The sequence below is a fragment of the Lithobates pipiens genome, unplaced genomic scaffold (assembly GCF_037356315.1).
Source record: "Lithobates pipiens isolate NorthernLeopardFrog02 unplaced genomic scaffold, aLitPip1_a1.2 Scaffold_13, whole genome shotgun sequence".
Classification (NCBI taxonomy): domain Eukaryota; kingdom Metazoa; phylum Chordata; class Amphibia; order Anura; family Ranidae; genus Lithobates; species Lithobates pipiens.
Window position 1 is genome coordinate 411087335 of NW_027507718.1, and position 25786 is coordinate 411113120.

General features: G+C 42.2%; 1 protein-coding gene across 9 annotated transcripts in view; it reads left to right on the forward strand.

The window, feature by feature from the left end:
- The window catches only part of FRYL (FRY like transcription coactivator), a 471518-nt gene that overhangs the window by 381714 nt on the left and 64018 nt on the right, over window positions 1-25786 (forward strand). For all 9 annotated transcript variants that reach the window (XM_077477518.1, XM_077477512.1, XM_077477513.1 and 6 more), the window contains 15 exons: window positions 2597-2688; window positions 5270-5442; window positions 5955-6115; window positions 7053-7163; window positions 13481-13635; window positions 13903-14002; window positions 16976-17144; window positions 17933-18192; window positions 19375-19515; window positions 20659-20827; window positions 21632-21716; window positions 23819-23931; window positions 24661-24811; window positions 24930-25033; window positions 25146-25331. In XM_077477518.1, coding sequence (XP_077333644.1) covers window positions 2597-2688; window positions 5270-5442; window positions 5955-6115; window positions 7053-7163; window positions 13481-13635; window positions 13903-14002; window positions 16976-17144; window positions 17933-18192; window positions 19375-19515; window positions 20659-20827; window positions 21632-21716; window positions 23819-23931; window positions 24661-24811; window positions 24930-25033; window positions 25146-25331 — 2170 coding nt within the window. The remainder of the gene's footprint in view (window positions 1-2596; window positions 2689-5269; window positions 5443-5954; window positions 6116-7052; window positions 7164-13480; window positions 13636-13902; window positions 14003-16975; window positions 17145-17932; window positions 18193-19374; window positions 19516-20658; window positions 20828-21631; window positions 21717-23818; window positions 23932-24660; window positions 24812-24929; window positions 25034-25145; window positions 25332-25786) is intronic.

A 25786-nucleotide genomic window follows, 5' to 3' on the forward strand; every position in this document is an offset into this window, starting at 1 on the left:
TCTTCAAATATCTCCAAAACCGTGTAGGTTTAGGAGATATTTCTTGGACCTACAGGTAAGTCTTAATCTAGGCTTACATGTAGGTCAGAGTGGTTTGTAAGGGTTTACAACCACTTTAAGTCTTTATGCTTTTCATTTACTTAAATGTCAGTTCTGTTCCACTGCCTGTTTGTCCTGCCATTTAGCGCCCTGCTTAATGGTGAGAGTTTATCAGCTAAAATACCTGACCAGATCATTGTTATTTTTCCTATAAATAAGCAGTAAATTGGTATTGCACTTACATGTGCTCTATGCAGTGTTTATAGCATTAGAGTTGCTTTTCCTAGAGCAGGGGGTGTACAACCCACGCGCCGCATGCGGCTTAAAAGGGCTATGCATGCCGCCCAACACAAAATTGTTAACTGGCTAGGAATGTTCACGTCTGGAGGGATTCCATGGATGCTGTGTTTGGCATAGCACCTGTGACAGTAGCAAGCACAGACAAGCAGGGTCCTGGAAAGTCTGAAGAGATGCTGGCGATGCTGTGCTTGCAGTAGCACCAGCAGCACATACAAGGACTCCAACTAGCTAGCACCAGCCAAGTAAATGCTGCCTGGCTGGATGTAGGGGGGTGCTGGGATGGACTGCCCCCCCCCCCCCAGAGTTCAGTGGCAGCCCACTCTCTCCACCCCAAAGTTCCCCACCCTCTCCACCCCAAAGTTCCCCACCCTCTCCACCCCAAGGTTCCCCACCCTCTCCACCCCAAGGTTCCCCACCCTCTCCACCCCAAGGTTCCCCACCCTCTCCACCCCAAGGTTCCCCACCCTCTCCACCCCAAGGTTCCCCACCCTCTCCACCCCAAGGTTCCCCACCCTCTCCACCCCAAAGTTCCCCACCCTCTCCACCCCAAAGTTCCCCACCCTCTCCACCCCAAAGTTCCCCACCCTCTCCACCCCAAAGTTCCCCACCCTCTCCACCCCAAAGTTCCCCACCCTCTCCACCCCAAGGTTCCCCACCCTCTCCACCCCAAGGTTCCCCACCCTCTCCACCCCAAAGTTCCCCACCCTCTCCACCCCAAAGTTCCCCACCCTCTCCACCCCAAAGTTCCCCATCCTCAACTGCCCTCTATCCCTGACACCTGTGCCTAGCCGACTCCCATCCCTGCACTATACACACAGCACATAGTTAAACTCCGATCATCTACCTGACTTTTTCTGCTCATCGGCTATCCTTAGGCCCCATTCACACTTTGCAATTTTGAATTGCGGGCAGAATTGCTGCGATACTGCCTGAGATTCCAAATCATACTGCAAACGTGATAAAATGCACCATGCATGTTTGGGTGCCATTTATTCTTAATGGCATTGCAAACATGGTGTGATTTTGCCATGATTGTTGCGCATCAGAATCAAATGGCAATCACAGCAAAATGGATCAGGCAAAGCTTGTTGCCCAAAAAAGGAGCAATGACTTAGTTTGGGCAACTGCTTTGCGTGATGTGTTTTGGCGTGCAACAATTGTGGAAGAATTGCACTGCGTTTGAGGTGCTATTAGGATTGAATGGCACCCAGACAAACGTGGTGTGTTTAGCCACATTTGCAGTGTGATTTGGAATTGGGGTCAGAATTCACAATTCAAAATTGCTAAGTGTGAATGGGGCCTTATTGTTGGTGTTTTTGAGTTTTGCGTGGCCCAAGACAATTCCTCTTCTTCCAGTGTGGCCCAGGAGAGCCAAAAGGTTGGTCACCCCTGTTCTAGGGGATTGATTGGATGTATTTTAGGCTTATCATGTAAATTATGATCTAAATGTACGATCTACTTCAGATCAACTGACAGATTTGTAGTTTAAGGTCCTACCTGATGGAATTCAAATTGAATAAATAGTTTAGCTAGACTAGGAATATATACAGTTCCTAAAAAAAAGAATTTGAACTAGGTTCACCACTTTGTTTGGCCTAAAGGCTATTGGAGGCCTAAGCTTTAACTGTCTTCCTCCTGTCCCCTAAACTGACCTTTCCTTTGTTCCTCTAAGGTTTATTCAGTCCTGGGAGCCAACTACCTGGTAGGGAGGAGTATTTCCCATAGCCAAACAAGAAGTGAGAGGAAATCCGTGCAAACGAAGGGAATTCCTAAGGGACCCCCAGGTCATCAGAACTAACATCCTCATTGGAAGATTTCCCCTCTATTACTTTTCAGGGGACAACCCAAAATTTGGGATTTTCATTTACTTTTACTTTCAATGATAATGGTAAACATGAATGTGACCCTAGGCTTACTGAAATAAGTGTTTTGTTTCAGGCTTTGTACCCACTGGATAGATTACTCATTGTTTCTTGTCTGACAGGATAGAGGGGAAATCTCTCCAGTGGGATTAGAGACCTCAGTAAAAACCTGACCAGGGGTTCTGTCCCTATCCCATTCTGTCCAAAAATTAAAAAAATATTATGGAGTTAAACTTTAATGCATAACGTTTGGTATAGTTATTACTATATCAAAGTCTTTAAATGTTTATTTATAATTTCAGATGTACAGTACGTATAAAATGTGTTTTTTATTTATATAAAATAAAATTGGAACAAAAAAATTTGGAAGTTTCTTCTCTCTCTCTCTCCTGCAGAACATGAAGCGGCGCAGGCGTCGAGATATTTTACGAGTACAGCTGGTCCGTATATTTGAACTGCTGGCAGATGCTGGTGTCATCAGTCACAGGTAGTTCCCGCTGAATGGAATTTTCTGTACCAACAGTATTGCTATCATATAGACCAGTATTTCTCAACTCCAGTCCTCAAGGCGCCCCAACAGGTCATGTTTTTAGGCTTTCCATTATTTTGCACAGGTAATTTGATCAGTTTCACTGCCTTAGTAATTACCACAGACGTTTCATCTGAGGGAAATCCTGAAAACATGACCTGTTGGGGCGCCTTGAGGACTGGAGTTAAGAAACACTGGTGTAGACCATTCGTTTCCAAACTGTGGCCCGTGGGCCTTTGCCTTTAGCCAGTTCTTGGGACATTATTCCTCCCGCTTATACAAGGCTCTATTCCTCCCACTGACAACAACAAGGAGGCACCATTCCTTCCACTGGCACCAATTCTTTCCACTCAGTGACACTAATATTGGGGCACTATTCCTGCCGATAGTACCAATGATGGGGTGCAATTCCTCCTACTGACCACAGGTGCTGTTACATTTTCTCTTTTTTAATCCCCACGACCACCAAGCCTGAGAAATTGATCACTCCCACTGATGCCAGGGCATTTTCTGCTCTACTATTGGCCCCCTAATGTTTGAAGGACCGTAAACTGGCCCCTTTGTTTAGAAAGTTTTGTTTTCAGCTTTGGGTGTAATTATTGTACTTTTTGTTTCTATCCTCGGTAAAATTTCTTTAATACTTCTAAATTATCAAACTCTCAAGGTACTTAAAAACAGAGCAGATTATTGCCTAGTCTAGCCAACCATTCTCTCTGAAATTAGGCTAATGCCAACATGTTTGCACACGGTCTCATCTCACCCCTACATAGACTGACTGAGCATGTACGTTAATGAAAAGATTGTTTCTGTAAATCTAAGCATTACACCTTTCCTTATTATATACCCCTTCGCCTCAACACAACACATATATATGCGGGCCTCACGGAACTGGCCCTTTTTTCCCTGGGGTCGCATATGTGTTTCTCTCTTTGATGGGAGCGTGCCACACGGCGTGCTTCCAGCACAAAGTCCGGCTTCTCACCGAGATCCCCGGACTCCTGTACTAATGGTCGAGGCCTGGATCGCTGATTCCGGGTCACCTGATTGCTGTTGTAGCCTCTGGTTACCACAGTGATTAGTCACTGTGAAGCCCACCCCTGTGTTTTATGTCTTTGTGTGAATGAAGATATAGATACATTGGGGGTTATTTACGAAAGGCAAATCCACTTTGCACTGCAAGTGCACTTGAAAGTGCAGTCGCTCTAAATCTGGGGGTACATCTGAAATGAAGGGAAGCTCTGCCGATTTCATCATCCAAATATGTGCAAGCTAAAATGCTGTTTTTTATTTTCTTTGCATGTCCCTCTTGGATCGACAGCAACTGCACTTCCAAGTGCACTTGCAGTGCAAAGTGCATTTTCCTTTAGTAAATAACCCCCATTGTATCCTTGTCTTTCCATGCAGAAAGAAAAAAAAAGTGTTTGTAAAAAAATTTAAATAATAATAAAAAAAAAAAGAACAAAATAAAGAAAAATACCTAGATCAAGGTTTGATCTGGGTCAGTGGCTGAGTTAGTGTTTGGGTCAAGTAAAGGTCAGGGTCAGTATATTTTGAGTCAGATTTTATTTTTTTAATTAGTGTTAGTGTCCAGTATGTTTTAGGTAGGACAGAAAAAAAAAAGAAGCAAAATGCGCACTATTGCTTCTGGGCTGTAATACGAGTACAAATAACATACACATATGTGGTATTGTTGCAATTGGCAGGAGCAGGAGAATTTAATTTGGGTTGTTCTTTGGTGGTAGGTTATGGTAGTAAGAAATTTACAGCTAAATTTAGAACTATTTACTATTTTGAGCCACTTTTCCTTTGGTAATAACGAAAAAAATGGGAGATAACCTTAACTATTTACTACCTAAATGAAAGCCCAATTTGTCCTGAAAAAAAAAAAAAAGGTTTAATCCCCCTGGATGTATGTGTGAAGTGGTTGAAAATATATAGAATGTCAGCATCATATTTATTTAGGTGTCTAAAATTAACAAATAATCAGACCCAAACCTATCTCTAGCTTTCACGCTATGCAGATTCTGGCAGGTTGCTGTGGCGCAACACAGCCAGTGTTTTTTTTTTTTGTAGTCAATAAACAAGGCCTGCAGTGTGTCTAGTGTGTGTCAAACATCTGATTCTTGATTTATAAGCTTTCACAGCTTCAACATTTGTTGGAAGCACTATAAAAACAAACCGTTTTGACAGCACATTCTTTTAAAGTTGAAGGCAGTAGGTAACACAAGTAGACCTAAATTAATGATTGGGTATAACAGAACGCAGTGCATTTCCTTGAACAAAGCATTGGTATCTTGATGTTGTTCTGCTTTCTTTTCAATAGACTCAAAACACAGAGCTGCAGTTGCTTGTGTATGTTAACGTGCTGTGTAAGTGTTTTTTCAATACTTAGCTCTCGGCTACACTGAATAAGCCTCATTATTTAAAAAAGAATGCAGAGCAGATCTTGCATGAAAGGTATGACCTGTATGATGATTATATATGCCAATGTGCACAAGGTATATTTCTAAATCTTGAAATGTTTTCTCTTCTTTTCAAGTGCAAGTGGAGGTCTGGATAATGAAACACATTCCCTGAACAATACTCTGCTTGAGTATGTAGATTTAACCAGACAGTTACTGGAAGCAGAGAATGAGAAGGACTCTGATACGCTGAAAGATATCCGGTGCCATTTTAGTGCCTTAGTGGCGAATATCATTCAAAATGTTCCAGGTATTTCAGATTTATCTGACTTGATATGATGTGTTTTCCACCATAATAGGCTGAATCTACTGTCCTTTTACTTATTACTAAGAAAGGATTGTAGTGGAGGAACCAGCATGTTCCTTCCTAACCAATCTCAACAAGCTAGCAAATCTTAGATAAATGGACACCACCTTCCAAATCGCAGTTTAAAAAAACTACAGCGCCTAAAAAGAATTAGCTCTCTTGGAACGTTTTCGTGTTTTATTGTCATATAACTGAATTGCAGTGTATTTTTGTATTTAATACCAAAGTGAATACAAAAAGATTTAAATTTAAGCCAGATCTTCACATAAAAGTTGATTATTCTGACAATGGGCAGACTTCCCCATTGTCAGAATACACTGATTGGTGCTGGCGGCACTGATCGATCAGGAAAATCCAAACAGGGTGGTTGTACAGAAGTCATTTGGGTAGATTGACTTCTGTAAAACCAGCCTGCCCTTACTTACATTAATGTAATGAATGTTTTTTTTTTGCAGTGCACCAGAGAAGAAGTATATTTCCTCAGCAGAGTCTACGCCACAGCCTTTTCATGTTATTCAGCCACTGGGCCGGACCGTTCAGCATAATGTTCACCCCTTTGGACAGATACAGTGACCGGAACATGCAGATCAATAGGCATCAGTACTGTGCATTAAAGGTATACTGTTGTAGTAATATGTGAACTTGCATAAAATGAATGCATGTCATTCTTATGACCCATTGTGATGAACTTTCAGACTGTATCCTTTTTAAACTTGGAGTCTTGCATAGTTCCATGGTTTAAATAATAAAAGTAGGTCTTAGGATTCAAATCGAGCAGCAAATATGTATTGAATAAAACAATACTGTATAGGGCTGGTTGGATCCAAGCCTCTATCACGGCTATTATCATCAGTGACCTAGAAACAGATGTGCCCTCTCAATCCATCTCTGTAATCCTCTCACTGCTGGAAAAGCATTCTGCGCTAACCAATCTACAGCCCTAGGAACGAAAGCCACAAACTAGTGCTGAATAAGAGCAGGCCTAAGAATTAACATTTTGCTTTTTTTCTATTTTTTTCTATTTTTTTTTTTTATGTGCAGTCATAGCCAGAGATCAGAATGCAGGGCTATAATGTATGGGCTAATTTACAGCTGCACACAAAGACAGGGGACCATCAGGAGGGTGTGAGTGACCACATAGCATCAGAATGTTTTAGGGATACCCTCTACCACTCAGTACCTAGGATGATTATGAACCAGTACGCATTCTTTTGAAGTGGTGTGGCACGGGATGTTAGCACATTTCTAGTGCTGACTCTTCTACCCTAAATCTTGTTCTGCAAAGAATTTCAGAAGGCTGATATCAGGGTAAATTCAAATGTACTAATTGCCATTAAAAATACACTTAAATATATATATATATATATTTTTTTTTTTGCATATAGCACTGCAGAATTTTTTTGTATCTGACCTACACCACTACGTTTACTGTTTTAATTGTACCACAAGATGTAAAATACCATGCTATAAGAAATCGCTATAATGCTATTGTGCATAGGTAGTGTTTTCTATAAAGTGTGAACTGCTAAACACAGTGTTTGTTTCTCTTGCAGGCAATGTCTGCTGTGTTATGTTGTGGTCCAGTTGCTGACAATGTGGGTCTGTCACCCGATGGATATTTATACAAATGGCTGGATAACATTTTGGACTCTCAAGACAAGAAGGTAGGACAGAGTGATGTGGTTGGATTAAGGGCATAATCATTTAGGAGCTTTTAATGCAATCCTAGTTCATTCAAATGTGCTGTCTACGATTTCCTGAAACTTTTTTGCATGTAGCAGTAGTATCAGCGCAGCAAGAGTAAACCGCTGTGCACAAGAGCTTTGGTATGTTTCTCTTTCAGGGGCAATGAAAGGCATGCACTAAAACAAAGCAATATTTATATATTAGAAATTTAGACACTAGCCACAGATATGCACCCACAATTGTAGAGAAACTAAAATCTCAAATTTTAAAGCAAACCTGTATTTTGCTTCTAACAGTCAAAGAAGCCCATTTACTGCAAAGTACCGTAATATGACTACAACTTAACTTCTGGAGCTGTGATCAATACTCAGAACCCCTGCGGGAACTTGGGACACGCTCTCCTCCTCCTTGCGTTGCTAGGCTTGAGTGCTCTCACATTTGGCTAGGGAGGAGCTTGTTGAGCCCTATGCAAGAATCTCAGGGCACTTAACCACTTTCAGACCGGACCATTTTGCTGGTAAATGACCAGAGGTCTTTTTACACTTTGGCACTGCGCTGCTTTAACTGGTAATTGCGCGGTCATGCAATGTTGTACCCAAACAAAATTTGCGTCCTTTTCTTCCCACAAATAGAGCTTTCTTTTGATGGTATTTGATTGCCTCTGCGATTTTTATTTTTTGCGATATAAACGTAAAAAGACCGCAAATTTTGAAAAAAAATGATATTTTCTACTTTTTGTTATTAGAAAAATCCAATAAACTCAATTTTAGTCATACATTTAGGCCAAAATGTATTCAGCCACATGTCTTTGGTAAAAAAAAAGTCAATAATTGTATATTTATTGGTTTGCGCAAAAGTTGTCACATCTACAAACTAAGGTACGTTTTCTGGAATTTACGCAGCTTTTAGTTTACGACTGCCTATCTCATTTCTTGAGGTGCTAAAATGGCAGGGCAGTACAAAACCCCCCCAAATGACCCCATTTTGGAAAGTAGACCCCCTAAGGAAATTGATAAGAGGCATGTTGAGCCCATTGAATATTTTATTTTTTTGCCTCAAGCGATTGAATAATGACAAAAAAAAAAATTTTTTTTTTTTTTACACAAAGTTGTCACTAAATGATATATTGCTCACACATGCTATGGGCGTATGTGAAATGACACCCCAAAATAAATTCTGCTGCTTCTCCTGAGTATGGGGATACCACATATGTGGGACTTTTTGGGAGCCTAGCCGCGTACGGGGCCCCGAAAACCAAGCACCGCCTTCAGGCTTTCTAAGGGCGTAAATTTTTGAGTTCACTTCTCACTACCTATTACAGTTTTGAAGGCCATAAAATGCCAAGATGGCACAAAACCCCCACAAATGACCCCATTTTAGAAAGTAGACACCCCAAGCTATTTGCTGAGAGGCATGTTGAGTTCATGGAATATTTTATATTTTGCCACAAGTTGCGGGAAAATTACAAACTTTTTTTTTTTTTTTTTTTTTTAACAAAGTTGTCACTAAATGATATATTGCTCATGCATGCCATGGGCATATGTGAAATGACACCCCAAAATAAATTCTGCTGCTTCTCCTGAGTACGGGGCTACCACATATGTGGGACTTTTTGGGAGCCTAGCCGCGTACGGGGCCCCGAAAACCAAGCACCGCCTTCAGGCTTTCTAAGGGCGTAATTTTTTGATTTCACTCCTCACTACCTATTACAGTTTTGAAGGCCATAAAATGCCAAGATGGCACAAAACCCCCACAAATGACCCCATTTTAGAAAGTAGACACCCCAAGCTATTTGCTGAGAGGCATGTTGAGTCCATGGAATATTTTATATTTTGCCACAAGTTGCGGGAAAATTACAAACTTTTTTTTTTTTTTTTTTTTTTCACAAAGTTGTCACTAAATGATATATTGCTCACGCATGCCATGGGCATATGTGAAATGACACCCCAAAATAAATTCTGCTGCTTCTCCTGAGTATGGGGATACCACATATGTGGGACTTTTTGGGAGCCTAGCCGCGTACGGGGCCCCGAAAACCAAGCACCGCCTTCAGGCTTTCTAAGGGCGTTACAGTTTTGAAGGCCATAAAATGCCAAGATGGCACAAACCCCCCCCAAATGACCCCATTTTGGAAAGTAGACACCCCTAAATTTAGGGGTACACTAGTGAGACTAGGTAATAAATGGCGGGTGCCCTGAAACTATAAAAAAATAACTAACCAACCAGCGTCACCTGTAACAGTTATATGGTGATCACTGGTGAAAGGGTTAACTAGGGGGCAATTAGGGGGCTTTATGCGGTAGTATATGGGGGTCCCTGGCGCTATAAAAAGCTGCAGCGAACCTAAATACCTACCTGCCTAACTAGCGTCACCTGTGACACTAATACAGCGATCAGAAAAACGATCGCTTATTAGGCTGGGTTCACACTGGAGCGATGCGGGAACGCCACGAATGCGCGGCGGGTTCCCGCATCGCATGCCTCCCGGCGGCAGTTCACACTGCCCTATGCGAACTGCTGGGAGTGTCAGTGAAATGTTACTGACACCCCCAGATCAGTTCGCATATCGCAGTGCGATCTGCAAACTCGGATCGCATGGTGTGAACACCCATGCGATCCGATTCTGCTGCGGGCCAAAAAAAGGGTCCCGTGCGAATTTGCGGCGGGTGCGGCGAATGGCTGAACTCGAATCGCACAGAGATCGGATGTGATTTGCACTGCAGTGCGGTGCGAATCACATCCGTTCTCAAACCGCTGCAATGTGAACCCAGCCTTAGTGACACTGGCGACGGGGGGTGATCACGGGGTTAAACCTTTATTGGGGGGGTTAGGGGGGTACCTTAGAACTAAAGGGGGCTAACCCTAACTGCCCTAACAGTTATTAGTCACAAATGACACCCGCCGGGTGATCAGGGGGTTAAACCTTTATTAGGTAATAAATGGCGGGTGCCCTGAAACTATAAAAAAATAACTAACCAACCAGCGTCACCTGTAACAGTTATATGGTGATCACTGGTGAAAGGGTTAACTAGGGGGCAATCAGGGGGCTTTATGCGGTAGTATATGGGGGTCCCTGGCGCTATAAAAAGCTGCGGCGAACCTAAATACCTACCTGCCTAACTAGCGTCACCTGTGACACTAATACGGCGATCAGAAAAATGATCGCTTATTAGGCTGGGTTCACACTGGAGCGATGCGGAAACGCCGCGAATCCGCGGCGGGTTCCCGCATCGCATGCCTCCCGGCGGCAGTTCACACTGCCCTATGCGAACTGCTGGGAGTGTCAGTGAAATGTTACTGACACCCCCAGATCAGTTCGCATATCGCAGTGCGATCTGCAAACTCGGATCGCATGGTGTGAACACCCATGCGATCCGATTCTGCTGCGGGCCAAAAAAAGGGTCCCGTGCGAATTTGCGGCGGGTGCGGCGGGTGTGGCGGGTGCGGCGGGTGCGGCGAATGGCTGAACTCGAATCGCACAGAGATCGGATGTGATTTGCACTGCAGTGCGGTGCGAATCACATTCGTTCTCATAAACCGCTGCAATGTGAACCCAGCCTTAGTGACACTGGCGACGGGGGGTGATCACGGGGTTAAACCTTTATTGGGGGGGTTAGGGGGGTACATTAGAACTAAAGGGGGCTAACTCTAACTGCCCTAACAGTTATTACAGTCACAAATGACACCAATGCAAAAAAAAAAAAAAAAAAAAAAAATGACATTGGTGTCACTGTGACTGGGGGGCAGGGGTAATTGGGGGGGTGATCGGGGGGTAAAGGGGGGGTGTGAGTGTGCCTGGCATGTTCTACTGTGTGTGTGAGTGTTGGTGCAACTTACTGATCCGCTCTCCTCCGTGTCGGAACGAAAAATACCGACACGGAGGAGAGAATACATCACTTCCTCTCCTGTGTTTACATTACAGGAGAGGAAGTGATGTCACCGGGGATTTCTATTCGTCGGGAGCGATCGCGAGGGGGTGGCCATGAATGAATGGCTGTCCCCTCGTCCGGGATCGCTCCCGTACGAATACCGACCGCCGCAGGCACCGGGCGGGGGCCCGATCGGGCCCCCGACCCGCGGGAGGCAAGGGACGTACATGTATGTCCTTATGCCTGCCCGTGCCATTGTACCGACGTACATCGGCGTGCGGCGGTCGGCAACTGGTTAAAGTGTAGCTAATGGCAAAAAATGTTTTTGTTTTTGCTATGGGTAGAGTAAGGGAAGTTTATAACCCTTGTCAGTTTTTTTTTTTTTTTTTGCCATCTGTGTCCCATTGAGGAGATTTTCCTTCACTTTCTGTCTCATAGCCAAAACAGGAAGTGAGAGGAAATCCCTCCAAAGTGAGGAAAATCCAGTATGTTAACAGGGTAAACAGAACTGTCCCTATTGAAAGATTTCCACTCTATTAGTGATCTGATGTCAACCCAAAATTTGTGATTTTCTTTCTATGATAATGGTAAACAGGACAGATGGCGAGGGTGAACCTCCCTATCGGGGGGTACTGACAGCAGGAAAAACTGACAAGCTTTCAGATCCATCTCTACTCTATCCAAAACTAAAAAAAAAAAAATTACCTTTAGTTACACTTTAAGGTGGATCAGAGCACAGGTGAGTTTACGGAAGTTATTTTGTCTCCTTATGGTGCCCACAGTAAAAGTGAAGCAAACTTGTAATTTAATGGGCACCATTAACACTGCTGTCTGGCCTATTACACTCAGCCAAAACAGGCTTACTGTTAGCAGTTTGTTCTTTTTTTTTTTTTTTTTTTTTTTTTATTATTGGACAGGAAAGTAGTTGTGTGCAGAAAATAGTTTGTTCGTAGTACTACTGTTTAATAACATGTAGTATGTTGTTAATGTGCAATAGACCATCTATAATGGGTAGGTTTAGCGTAATAGCCTAGTGCAGTACTATGATGCTGTCTGTATTAGAACAGCTCAGTATAATAGCTGTATTTAGTTTTGAGTGCAGGCAGCTTTACGTTTTAATCACAGATAAGTGTGTAAGGATAGTAAAGCTGTTGAAACCACATCATATTTTCTGTCTGTTTTATAAATTTTTGCACACATTTTTATGCACTTCTGATTCCCAGTAACTCAAGGTTTAACACGTTGTAAGTTAGCGCAGTCTTTTGCTCTGTAAAATGAAGGTTTTTTTTGTCTAGTTTAATACTGTGCAGAAAGACTCAGTAGCAGTTCTGTTAATAGTAAGCCAAAAAGCCTTTTTCTTTCACTAGATTCCAACGTCTTCTGGAAAACCTATCATATATTTACCTTAATGGCACACGTGGATCAGTGCATATTGCAGCAGAGTTACAAGGGCGCACAGCACTTGGCTACAAAATCTGCAAATTGTGTTCATTGTTTCTCTGAACATTTGAATTCAATAAAAGAACTGTAGGGGAAGGAGGTACAGGGGATGTTGAGAGGAGTAAGAAGGCTTTTTATAGGTCAGGAGAGCTGAAATCATTTTTTTTTTATTTTTTATAGCTAGTGGGTCTGTACAGTTGAAAAGTGGCTTTGCATATAAAGTAGACCCCATCCAGCCTCCAATATTACACTCTAGTATTCTTTTCTTATTTAAAATAATCACTTAATGCAGGAGGTTCAAAAGTGCACCATTAAGGGCACCTAGGAATGCTTGATGTCTAAATATGACCCTGAATCCAATGACATGTGTGCCCCACACTTTACACCATGAACTGAGAGTTATTACAGAAACAAAATGAGGCCAGAAAGAATATATTTTTACCTAGTGGCATAGTTTGCACTTTGGAGATCATTTACAAAAACTGGAGAGTGCATAATCTGGTGCAGATCTGCATAGATTTGAAACCAATCAGCTTCCAGGTGTTTTTGTCAAAGCTTATTTGAACAAGCTGAAGTCAGAAGCTGATTGGTTACCATGCAGAGCTGCACCAGATTTTGCACTCTCCAGTTTTAGTTCAACCCCCTTTGCCTCATTTTAAAGTTTGACAGTAATGAGAACTGTTTGGATTGCAACACAGCAGCCAGTCTTGGTCAAGTTTTCTTTCTCAATTCATTTTCTGATCTGATTGTTTGCTTTAGAGCATTAGGGGTAGCTCTTTTCAATGACAAATTATTATAATAAATGGTTGAACCTGATGAACCCATGTGTTTAACACTCAAAGTAAACAAAAAAAAAAAAGGATAGAGAACTTTTGTTTTAAAAAAAAAATAACAGAATTATTTCTCAGAAGTACTGTATAGCTTTGACAGTTCTCATTGTAATACTTCTGTTTTCAGCAAACCATTGTTTTTAATCTCTCCGCAAGGTTCATCAGCTGGGATGTGAAGCCGTCATGCTTTTGCTGGAACTTAACCCTGACCAGAGCAACCTCATGTACTGGGCAGTGGATCGCTGCTACACTGGCTCCAAGAGGGTGGCATCAGGCTGCTTTAAAGCCATTGCCAGTGTTTTCCAGAACAGGTATAGCACATCTCTCTGACTGACATTCTCTGGCTTGTTATATTTTGAAAAACTTAAATTCAAGTGAAACAGTTCAAGAAGTAGCAAGGAGGTCCGAAGCACTAGAATAGATGGAGACCAATCAGATTTCAATTTTAAGCACTCGTAACAATGATGTTTGAATACTGATTAGTTTCTTTTGTTCTTGGCACATTGCTCTTTGCCATAGTAAATAGGTACAAATGCATCTCTTGTCTTAATATAATGTCATCTCTAATCTTTCTCCAGGGATTACCAGTGTGACACAGTTACACTCCTTAATCTGGTACTGTTTAAGGCGGCTGATTCTGCCAGAGATATCTATGAAGTTGCTATGCAATTGCTGCAGGTTTGTAAACTGTACACTAAACGTTATTAACCCAACAAGTTGCTCCATCTCCCACTCAGGTGTCTGCCCACCAGTGGAACGGTTTTTCATGTATTTCATGGCAAATGGCAGGTCAATTTTGTTCCCCTTTTTTTTTTTTTTTTTTTACATTTTATATATATATATATATATATATATATATATATATATATATATATATAATCTTTTTATGCCAATACTCACACATTGAGTACATTGCACAGATCACATGACCAAGCAATGAACAACTGTTTGTTCAAAAATGGCATTTTCCATATAACAGACATCAGTATGTATCACAGTTATTGAGTTGTGCTTGCCAGAAAAGGTTAAATCCCTAAATATTATTTCTCCCTTAGAGGGAGAAATAATATTTACCTGGCAACGGAGGACTTTTGCTGCATCCATTGATCAGTATTGCTAGTTTACGTTGCATAGGACCTATGAACCTGTCAGCAGGGCCAGATTAAGAGCATCATGGGCCTGGTGCTGAGGATTTTGGTGGGCCTTAAGGGCCGTACGTTGGCATGCACCGTGAAGTGAAAGGCTAATACGACACTACGGAAGCAGAATACCAGGCTTCCGTTAGGCCTGCCCATCCAGCACCCATTATTAATCCTACCATACGGTGGTAGCCAGGTAATGCGTGTGGAATTCAGGGACAGTCAGGCCAGGGGAGATCTCTCCCTGTCGGCCTATTGCTTTCCGTGCATGGCCTGTTCTTTTTGGATGGCTGGGCCCAGGTGACCCCCCCCCCTTCCTATGAAGGAGCATTCCACGTCATAGGGTGGGTGTGGCAAAATTGCACAGTGGGGAGTGTCTTAAAGGGCATTGTTAAATAAAACCAGGACTGCATAACACACAGTGCTGGGTACAGGACTGCATAACACACAGTGCTGGATACAGGACTGCATAACACACAGCGCTGGGTACAGGACTGCATAACACACAGCGCTGGGTACAGGACTGCATAACACACAGCGCTGGGTACAGGACTGCATAACACACAGCGCTGGGTACAGGACTGCATAACACACAGCGCTGGGTACAGGACTGCATAACACACAGCGCTGGGTACAGGACTGCATAACACACAGCGCTGGGTACAGGACTGCATAACACACAGCGCTGGGTACAGGACTGCATAACACACAGCGCTGGGTACAGGACTGCATAACACACAGCGCTGGGTACAGGACTGCATAACACACAGCGCTGGGTACAGGACTGCATAACACACAGCGCTGGGTACAGGACTGCATAACACACAGCGCTGGGTACAGGACTGCATAACACACAGCGCTGGGTACAGGACTGCATAACACACAGCGCTGGGTACAGGACTGCATAACACACAGCGCTGGATACAGGACTGCATAACACACAGCGCTGGGTACAGGACTGCATAACACACAGCGCTGAGTACAGGACTGCATAACACACAGCGCGCTGGGTACAGGACTGCATAACACACAGCGCGCTGGGTACAGGACTGCATAACACACAGCGCGCTGGGTACAGGACTGCATAACACACAGCGCGCTGGGTACAGGACTGCATAACACACAGCGCGCTGGGTACAGGACTGCATAACACACAGCGCGCTGGGTACAGGACTGCATAACACACAGCGCGCTGGGTACAGGACTGCATAACACACAGCGCGCTGGGTACAGGACTGCATAACACACAGCGCGCTAGGTACAGGACTGCATAACACACAGCGCGCTGGGTACAGGACTGCATAACATACAGCGCGCTGGGTACAGGACTGCATAACACACAGCGCGCTGGGTACAGGACTGCATAACACACAGCGCGCTGGGTACAGGACTGCATAACACACAGCGCGCTGGGTACAGGACTGCATAACACACAGCGCGCTGGGTACAGGACTGCATAACACACAGCGCTGGGTACAGGACTGCATAACACACAGCGCTGGGCACAGGAGTACATAAAACACAGAGCACTGGGCACAGGACTGCATAATACACAGAGCGCTGGGTTCGGGACTGTATAATACACAGCGCTGGGCACCGAACTACATAATACACAGAGCGCTGGGTTCAGAGGCTTGCTATGCACAGAGGGCTATTCTGCCCCACATCAAAAGCTCACCACTACATTCTTCCCACAGATCTCTGCAGCCACCTCCACATCTCCCCCACAACAACTAAACTTCCGATCTCTCCTGCTCCCCCACTGCCTCTCACACCTGTGCACAAACAACCCCCCCTCCCATCTACTCACCTCAGAAGCCGTCATTCTCAGCCTCCCACATAGTCCATTTGTGGCTCTTCCTCTCTTCCACTGGGCAGCAGCAGTGAGATTGTTCCAGCAGGGAGCGTCAGCAGCTGAGCACCAGGCTTTTTTTTCAGCGAGCAAGCCCTCCCTGAAGCTCAGAACACATCCATGCATCTGCAACTGTCCCTCTGTGTCCGCCCTGCGTGCTGTGCAGGGAGGTTCTGAGGGAGCCGCAGAGAGAAGTGTGCTGTCACTTGTTGCACAGAAGCCAGGCTTCTGTGTTTACAAGTGACAGTAAAGAGCGGTGACAGTGAATCTGGCCAGCCTGGGCCTATATTAAGGAAAGGAGCCTGGTGTTGCAGCTCAAATAGCCCCTACGTTAATCCGGCCCTGTGTGTCGGTACTATTAACTGAAAAAATTACACAGAGGCCAATTAGACACAGCTTTTTGCAGTTAGTTCCATTTTGACTTTTGGAACAGGTAACTTTAAATGCAGACTATGATAGATCGAACCCATAGCGTATGTCCAGTATTAAATATTTGAATATGGGGGTTAAATAGATATTATGCCCTCTATATTTGCATATGAAATATGTGTTTTCCGAAGGGGATTGTCTGAAGCTGCTTTAGTATATTGCCTACCTAGTTCTGTTCCCAGTGTACCATTGCTAGGTTGTTCAGTCCTCTAATTTTTTTTTTTATGGCAGATTTTGGAGCCCAAGATGTTCCGATATGCTCACAAATTGGAAGTACACAGAACAGATGGAATATTGAGTCACCCATCCCCATTGCCACACCTGTACTCAGTATCCTACTACCAGCTTTCTGAAGAACTAGCACGGACATACCCAGAACTTACTCTTCCAATTTTTTCAGGTATTGAAGCAGCTGATGTGCAGTGTGTCCACTTGTGTTCTTTTTATGTTCTTTCCTTTCAGAATAGTGGGGTTAAATCCCCTGCTTCCTCCATGTCCTAAAAGTAAGGCTGTTGTGATTGGAAGCCACCAAGTATTTTGCCAGTAAATTGGGCAACCTGGCTATTAGGATTTTTCAGGTGGGCTACTGATAATAAACACAGCGGTTCCCTTATTAGTACGTAATAGATGCCCTTGGCAGTGGGTGCATTTGAACACAGATTCTGCCGTTGCACCCAGTGCAAGTACTGTTTGCAACTGCCTGTATAGACAAACATCAGAGCTTGCTTTAACGTGTGGCACATGAGTCAGCCAGCACACAGCACATGTTCACAGCAATAAGCTGACCTGTGCCATGTGTAGTTTCTTCTACACATCTTATCATTTGTCCTATTCTCTAATACATTTGTTTTTCATTATACACCTTTTTTTATAATTATACCAATAAGCTGCAGTATCTATTTGTGTCATTTGTGGATTACACACTAACCTGCTAAGGACAGTAGGCTGAGGAAGCATATTATCATGGCTGGTTTCAGATAGCCAATACCTTGTGCTTTTTTTTTTTTTCTTGGTGTATTTTTTTTACCTCTTTAATGTCTGTTCACATTTTCTAATATTGTATTAGCAGACTTAACCTATAATGCAAACCTTTAAGAATGTATGTTGCAAAGCCTTATTTTTGTATGACCAATATTAATTAAGTTTGCAATTTATTTTTTAACACCTTACTATAACTCCTCTTGGCAGAAATCAGCCAGAGAATACAAACAGCGCACCCAGCTGGTCGACAGGTGATGTTGCACTATTTACTACCATGGATGAATAACATTGAGCTGGTAGATTTGAAGCCTTTGCCTACTGTACGAAGACATGAGGATGATGTTGACGAGTCACTGCAAGACCGTGATGTGATGGTTAACAGCAGGCGCTGGCTTAGAGGAGAAGGATGGGGATCACCACAAGCCACTGCTATGGTTTTAAATAACTTGCTGTATATGACAGCAAAGGTAAAGTTATACATCTGGAAATAACCCATATCTTTATTTTCATCTACAGTCAAAGTGTCTACTGTTGTCAGAAATCTTCTTACTGGAAACATTTTATATTTTGTAGAAAGTGAAACTTGTTGAAGGAAATAAATTCTTTCCAGATCAGCTATATACTGTATATTGCAAGTATTTTAGCAACATCAGTTATAGCTTTTTTTTTTTTTTTTTTGGAGTTGCTAAATACTGCTATAATGATTGAAAAGGATCCTGTGTTGTAATAAGAGAAGCATGTTGTCCCTAGCACCCATTAAAGCAATTGTAAGGTCCTTTTTTTATATTAAAATAAAAGAGGATATATTTAGATGCTATATACAATGGTACTGCGCAGTGGTACCTGCTCTTCTCCCCTGACTTACTGCTTTTAAATTAAAGGCAAAGCAAGGATTCCAATCAGTTGGGATGCAGTGACTGCACGGACACAGCGCGACATGCATGCGGGTTCACAACCCCAAACATACACATATAGATGTCAAATTGGGAGCAGCGGCTGTGTCTGTGTAGCTGTTGCATCCCTAGTGGCAGCTATGGTAATGCCTGCAAGGGGCTGCTTGGAACATCGCACCTGGATGTCCCCATACAGGTAAACATGGCTGTCACATTGGGGAAGGATTCATATGCCCCATGTGAAAGAGGCCTTAGCCCGTGTACACACGGTTGGACATTCCGACGGAAAATGTCCAATCGGGCCGTGTTGTCGGATAATCGGACTGTGTGTGGGCTCCATCGGACTGTTTCCGTCGGAATATCTGACGGGCAAAGTTTTAGAGCTGGGCTATAAAACTTTCCGACAACATGATCCGATCGGACTTTGTCTGATTGTGTGTAGAGAATTCCGATCCGACAAAGTGCCACGCATGCTCAGATCAAATTCCTAGACCAAAGCTATTGGCTATTAACCTGAATGTAGTCCCGTCGTAACAAAATAACGTCATCACGTTCTGAACGATCGGATTTTCCGACAACTTTGTCCGACCGTGTTGTATGCAACACAAGTTTCGGACAAAATCCAACGGATTTTGTTGTTGAAATGTCCGACCGTGTATACAAGAGCTAAAACAGATTATACTTTTGTAAAGCTTGTGTTTTTCATTTTACTTTCTGTGTGTACCATATAATCAGATTTTATTTTTATTTTTGCAGTATGGCGATGAGGTAGCCTGGTCTGAGATTGAAAATGTGTGGACCACTCTTGCAGATGGCTGGCCAAAAAACCTAAAAATTATTTTGCACTTTCTTATAAGCATTTGTGGTGTGAACAGTGAACCGAGCCTATTGCCTTATGTAAGTATTATTTAAAAGGTATTTAGATATTTACATAGGCTTGCCAGTGGGTTGTTTATTATATACAAAGTTAGACTAATTGACTAAGACTTTGCAGCATGTAATAGTCAATCAGAGTTAAGTTTATTTTTAGAACAGAAAAAGTTTAAATCTGCTTGCTTATAAGTAACTGTCCTTTGCATTGCTTATTAAAAAAAAAAAAAAACTTGTCCATCTTTAGTACATATGTAAGAACTGGTAGAAAAAGGAAAAAGTGTTTTTCTTTCATTCGGTTTGTGTGCTTAATATCGCAGTCATTAGGTACTCTAATGCCCCGTACACACGATCTGAAATTCCGCCAGCGAAAGTCCGATTTGAGCTTTTCGTTGGAAATTCCGACCGTATGTATGCTCCATCAGACTTTTGCTGGCGGAATTTCTGCCAGCAAAAGATTGAGAGTAGGTTCTCAAATTTTCGGTCTGAAAAAATTCAGATCGGAAATTCTGATCATTTGTACCAATTCCAACGTGCAAAATTCCTACACATGTTCGGAAAAAATTTGATGCATGCTCTGAAGCATGGAATTCCGTCGGCAAAACCAGCCAAGATTTTTCCAATGGAAATTCCGTTTGTGTGTACGGGGCATAAGTAAGTGTTAGCTAATAATTATAAAGGTAGATCTATTTAGATATCATTGGCTGTATGTGACCTGAGTTTGGATCATGCTGTAATCTTTGATATTCCTATATCCAGCATAAGAAAAACACACCTCTGCAGTACAAAGGGGAGCAGATCAATGCCAGTACAAAAAAATGACTTTAAATTTTAGCACCACCAGGATAGAGTGCTGGTATATCTTATTTCCATCATTTAAACTTTATTATTAGATTAAATGAAAATTGTATTGCAAGTCTTCAAAATCATCTAGTGAACACTTTGTTCCACAAAACGAGGTGACAGTGACAACAGAGTCTGTGGCCAAAGCTTCTGCAGTGATTCATTAGCAACAAATATTTGTTTGATTACCTGTATGTACCAAGCCATCTGACTGAATATGAGGGTTGAAGTTGTGGAGAGTGCTCAATATACTCTGTATACTACAAAACATTACATACTGTGGGCCTCTGTGTAGGACAATGATCATGGTATTTTCCCCCCCCCTAGGTAAAGAAGGTGATCGTGTATCTGGGCAGAGATAAGACAATGCAGCTTCTAGAGGAACTGGTTAGTGAGCTACAACTCACAGATCCGGTGAGCTCTGGTGTAACTCATATGGACAATCCACCATATTACCGCATCACTTCAAGCTATAAAATACCCTCTGTCACCTCAGGTAAGAGGAAATTGGTCAATAAATATTCAATTACCTTCCCTTTATAAATGCAGAAACACCATCACTTGCCTTGATCTTTATCCAGCCACTGTGTTACTTAAAGGCGCTTTCAGGGGTACAGGCCTCTCTCCGGTACTGAAGTTTCTTACACTTGCTTCACTACACACTGTGAGCTGCAGAAAGTCAGATGGAGCCCTTCCTAATTCCTGGCTGGATGATGTCTAGCATCATCCAGTTCTTTTCTCCACAGCCTTACTGCCCCTGGCCCACCCCTTTCTTAAATCATGGAGGCTCAGCATCACATGTGAGCATTACTATTACATGCAAAGGCAGACTACTTAGGAATGTCCACTCCTCTAGACTGACATCCATCCTTTAGTCTGGGTTCACACCTATGCAAATTGGATGCGGGTTTCCTCTCAACCATTTTGCATTGCAGGAGAATGTGACCAGCTCTCTATGGAGGCGATTCACATAAATCCAGGGCGGCTGCGGAGCACACTGCACAGAAACTCTGTGCATCTTTACCTCTGTTTCAGGGCCGAATTCAGGCAAAGATGGTGCCGTGATTCATCCCTTAAATGGAGAGCAGGGTGCACAGTGTTGCTGTGCAACCCGGGGCCGGTATAGGTGTGAACCGAGCCTTAAGGCATTTTAATGTAGTTTATTACTGTATAGTGACTTCATATAGTGACCTCTATATTAAAAAATCTCTAATATATGTTGATGAGCTCAATGTATATTAATATTCCACTATAATAATTGTCCAGTGCTGTTGCTAACTGAGTTTTATCATCTTGCTAGGAACCACATCCAGCAGCAATACAATGGTAGCTCAAACTGATGGCAATCTGGACAACAAACATACAAGGGATGTTGCTGATGATAAGTAAGTGACATTATGCAATTTTTTTTTTTTTTATTATTCCTAAAAGTAACATAGTGACACACCAAATAAAATTTACAGAACCCCATAAGCCATTGAAAAGTTTTTTGACTAGTGGTAACCAATCATAATCTTTCTTTTGTGTCTCATTCACACGTAAAAATAAAATAAAAGCCCCAATGGATTTGCTCTTTGGAATTTTATTTCTAACAATAAAATGAAAATATTAATCTATAAAAAAAATGTACAGAATTTATAGCAGTTATAATACAGAAGCCAATATGAAGTAGGAATATGACCAGGGGGCAAAATGCCACATAGTAAATCCTTTCACAGATGGCAGATGCTTTGGTATGAGACTTAAACAATTCCCGGGATTGGTATAAATGTATATTCAATAGAAAAGAAGATCAGCAATAGTATAGAAAATGCTATAAGCCATTTAGAAAAACTGTAAATGGACAGCATTATCCTAAGATATCAGCTTAATGGTAGGATGTGACATCATTTCTTCTCAATCCATATGTTTTGCTATTTATATATAGCTTAATTTTAAGAATGATTTCAGTTTAATGGAGAGCACAGTTTGTTTTTTTAATGAAAATTCCTTAACTGACTAAATAGAATGTTTGTTTTTCTTGCAATGGGAGAGAATGGTCTGGCTCTCCAGAATCTGACCCATTTCTCACATTATGTTGATAAACAGCCCAGCCCACACAGAGGAGGACTGAGGATAGTGCAAGATCCTGTTGCACCATGGGAGGAAAGTTCTGCCTGATTCAAAACCTGCAGAGTAGGAATGGATGCACACACAGATATGTTATACATCCCTGTTAAACACAAGGAATCCACAAAGAGCAAGTGTTTTTTTACACAAAAAGGGTTGTTAGATTTCCGAAATTATATTTAGACAGCCATGCCATTTTTCTCTATGGCTCTATTGCAGAGGCTGCCAATGTGCAGCAAGATCAAATCAGTGCATAGGCTTTGGCCAGATGATAGTAGTTGGAAGGCTAACATCACCTTTTGCACCATGTTATATGTTACACCCGTGTTAGGGGGGAAATTTGTAACATGGGGCAAATGCGCGCGCACACACACACACACCTTCATACCTTTCTTCCCTATGACAGCTTGTAGGGGGTGGAGGGCTGTCAGTTTTAGGAATCTGTGAATGAATGAATTACATGTCCTGTCGGTCATCACGACAGCAAGGATTGTAGTTCTCAATGAGGTATGCGTTTGGTAATCGGCGTACTCGTAGGCCATTGACACTTCTTTCAGCTCTCCAAATTAAAGCCTATACAGAGATACGGGCAGAGAGCAGGAGGAAGAGTTTGCAGCAGCATGCTTTTTAGACTTTAAGATCTTGTTGTAAATTTGATTGTTGATAAAATGTATGTGGACTTGTGGTTCTTGATCTTATAATAGATAATTTCCTGTGATTGCAGCAGTATTAAGTTGGAAACTAAGGCTTCACTTGCTAATCTGCTACTGTATGGGAAATGATAATGCATATTAACTGAATGTTCTGCTGCACAATCAATAATTGGCTAATGTATACATTCAAAGGAACAGCCACCTCGTCCCCCTGAGCTTTAGTTTGGACTGTGAGCTGAGAGCACCAGGTCTGTCTGTGTGAGAAATATAGTGGGTCAGTGAATCTGCCAGTCAGCTGCCATTTTCAGAAGAAAGTAAACAATGGCTGCCCTGGATTTTTCGTATGGCAGGGTTACTTTAGGTGTGTTAGTTACCATTATGCAAGTTATCAGACTTTATTGTCATTGTGCTGTGTTCCTTCTACCACATATACTGTTTATATATAACATCTGAACCTGTCTCTTCCCTCTAGAATACAGTGCACTGACATTGCAGATGCATGCTGGCAAAGTGTCTATATATATATATATATATATATATATATATATATATATATATATATATATATATATACACACACACACACACACTATAGCACATGGCATGATGATTTGATGGTGATGGTTTTTAAAGCAGTTTTTTTTTAACTTTGCTTTACATAAAACAAAATAAAGCAAAACTCCTAACTGCATTGAATTGTTAATGTTGTCTGTTGATTTCAACAGTTATCCCCATCTTGATATCTACGGCGGTTTGAATAGCAACCTGAATCGTCAGCACCACAGGCTAGAATCGCGGTACAGCAGTAGCTCTGGAGGATCCTATGAGGAAGAGAAAAGTAATCTCATTACTATCTTGTAGACCTTTAACTGTGCAGTAATGCCTAGTTTAGTTGTAGTTGGACTTACAGGACTTTTCTTTCTAATTGTGTCCTTAATTTATGACATATAGAAGCTTTCAAATCTGATCTCAAGTTAAAATAAAAGCATTGCTTCAGTCATTGTTGAGTGTGCACAAACTCCGTGACAGTTAAAAGACAGCTCACACTCAACATTGCTTTGAAATCACACTACTTCAGCGTGATTTCAAAAGTTGCTAGTCGGTGCAATTTCATGTGCAGCTTGCTGACATTTGTGCAATTTCATGCACAGATGTCAATGCAAGTCGCACATGAAATCACCAAAAATAGTGCAGGTCGGAGTCGCACTGATTTTAACGGTTCCATAGGCACAAATAGGGTGCAACTTGTTATGCAATTTTGAACTGTCAAATGGAATGACACACTGATGTGAACAGGGTGCTTTCTACAGAAGGGAAAGAAAGGACTGGAATGTAATCATAAGTTTACAGACAATGAAGAAAAACCTGCGATTGAATACTTGACTAGTGTTTATTGAAAGAACTGGAACTTTTTCAGGCAAATATTTTCAGTGGGATAAACTTTCTGAGGCAGAATATAAAGCATACAATAACAAAAAATGTTCTGAAAAACAGTAAAGCAGTAGGTGTATTTTTGTGTCTCATATTGTATTAAGGTAGTAACATTATTATTACTTTTGTATTGCAGGCGACTCAATGCCCTTGTTCTCTAACTGGCGTCTCAAAGTGATGGAATACAATCGAGGAGAACCACTACCCTTTCCACCCTCAGGAGGCTGCTGGTCACCTCTTGTGGATTATCTGCCAGAAACCACGTCTCCTGGCACATGTTTGCATAGGTATCCATCACATAATATAATAGTGCTATTAGCTGGTCCTTAAAACTATTATTATTGTATGTTAAATCCATGTTCTGTTTGTAGCATAACATAATTATTTACTTCAATTTCTATCTAGGTGCAACATTGCAGTGATCCTGTTGACAGACCTCATCATTGATCACAGTGTGAAAGTAGAGTGGGGGGGATACCTTCATCTCTTGCTGCACGCCATCTTCATTGGTAATAATGGTTACTTCTACTCACATGTTACATATGTGCTTTCAAGAAAGATCAGCTGATCTACTGACAAATACTATGAAAAATGTTTTCATGTATGTTTTATGGTTTATAGGGTTTGATCATTACCATCCTGAGGTGTATGAGCATTGTAAGCGCCTCCTGCTACATTTATTAATCGTGCTGGGACCTAACACCAGTGTTCAGAGTGTGGCATCTATCCTCCTCAGGAACAGGGAATGTAATGAGCCACGAGTGCTGACTGTCAAAAGCAATGCGCATCTGGAGTACTCCTTTACAGGTAAAGATACATTGGGGGTCTTGGGCATTTATCAAGCAAATTAGCAACACGGTCAATCGCAAATCAGGATGTAACTTGTGCAGCAACGTTTCTTGAACTGTTTTGCAGTTTGATTGCAACCCATGCAATTATGCTGTAAACACCTTGCCCCAGTGACATGACAGGCAGTCTTAAAAAAAAAAAAGAGAAGGCGAACCCTTGCCCCCTCACCAAAACACTCTGGTCTGAGAGCGCTGGTCAGCAGACCTTTTTCAATCATGCTCCTTCGACAACTGCATGACACATGGGACGAATGTCAGCTGGTTTCTATTAGACCGGTCGATGCTGCCCGACATCCGGCCGGGGTGTGTAGAGGGCTTTATTGTGATGATTGGCCTCACTGAATAGGAAGGCTTAGGAGGTAGGGCAGGGCTCACAATTCACAAGAAAAAACAAGTTTTGCATACAGCTGTCTA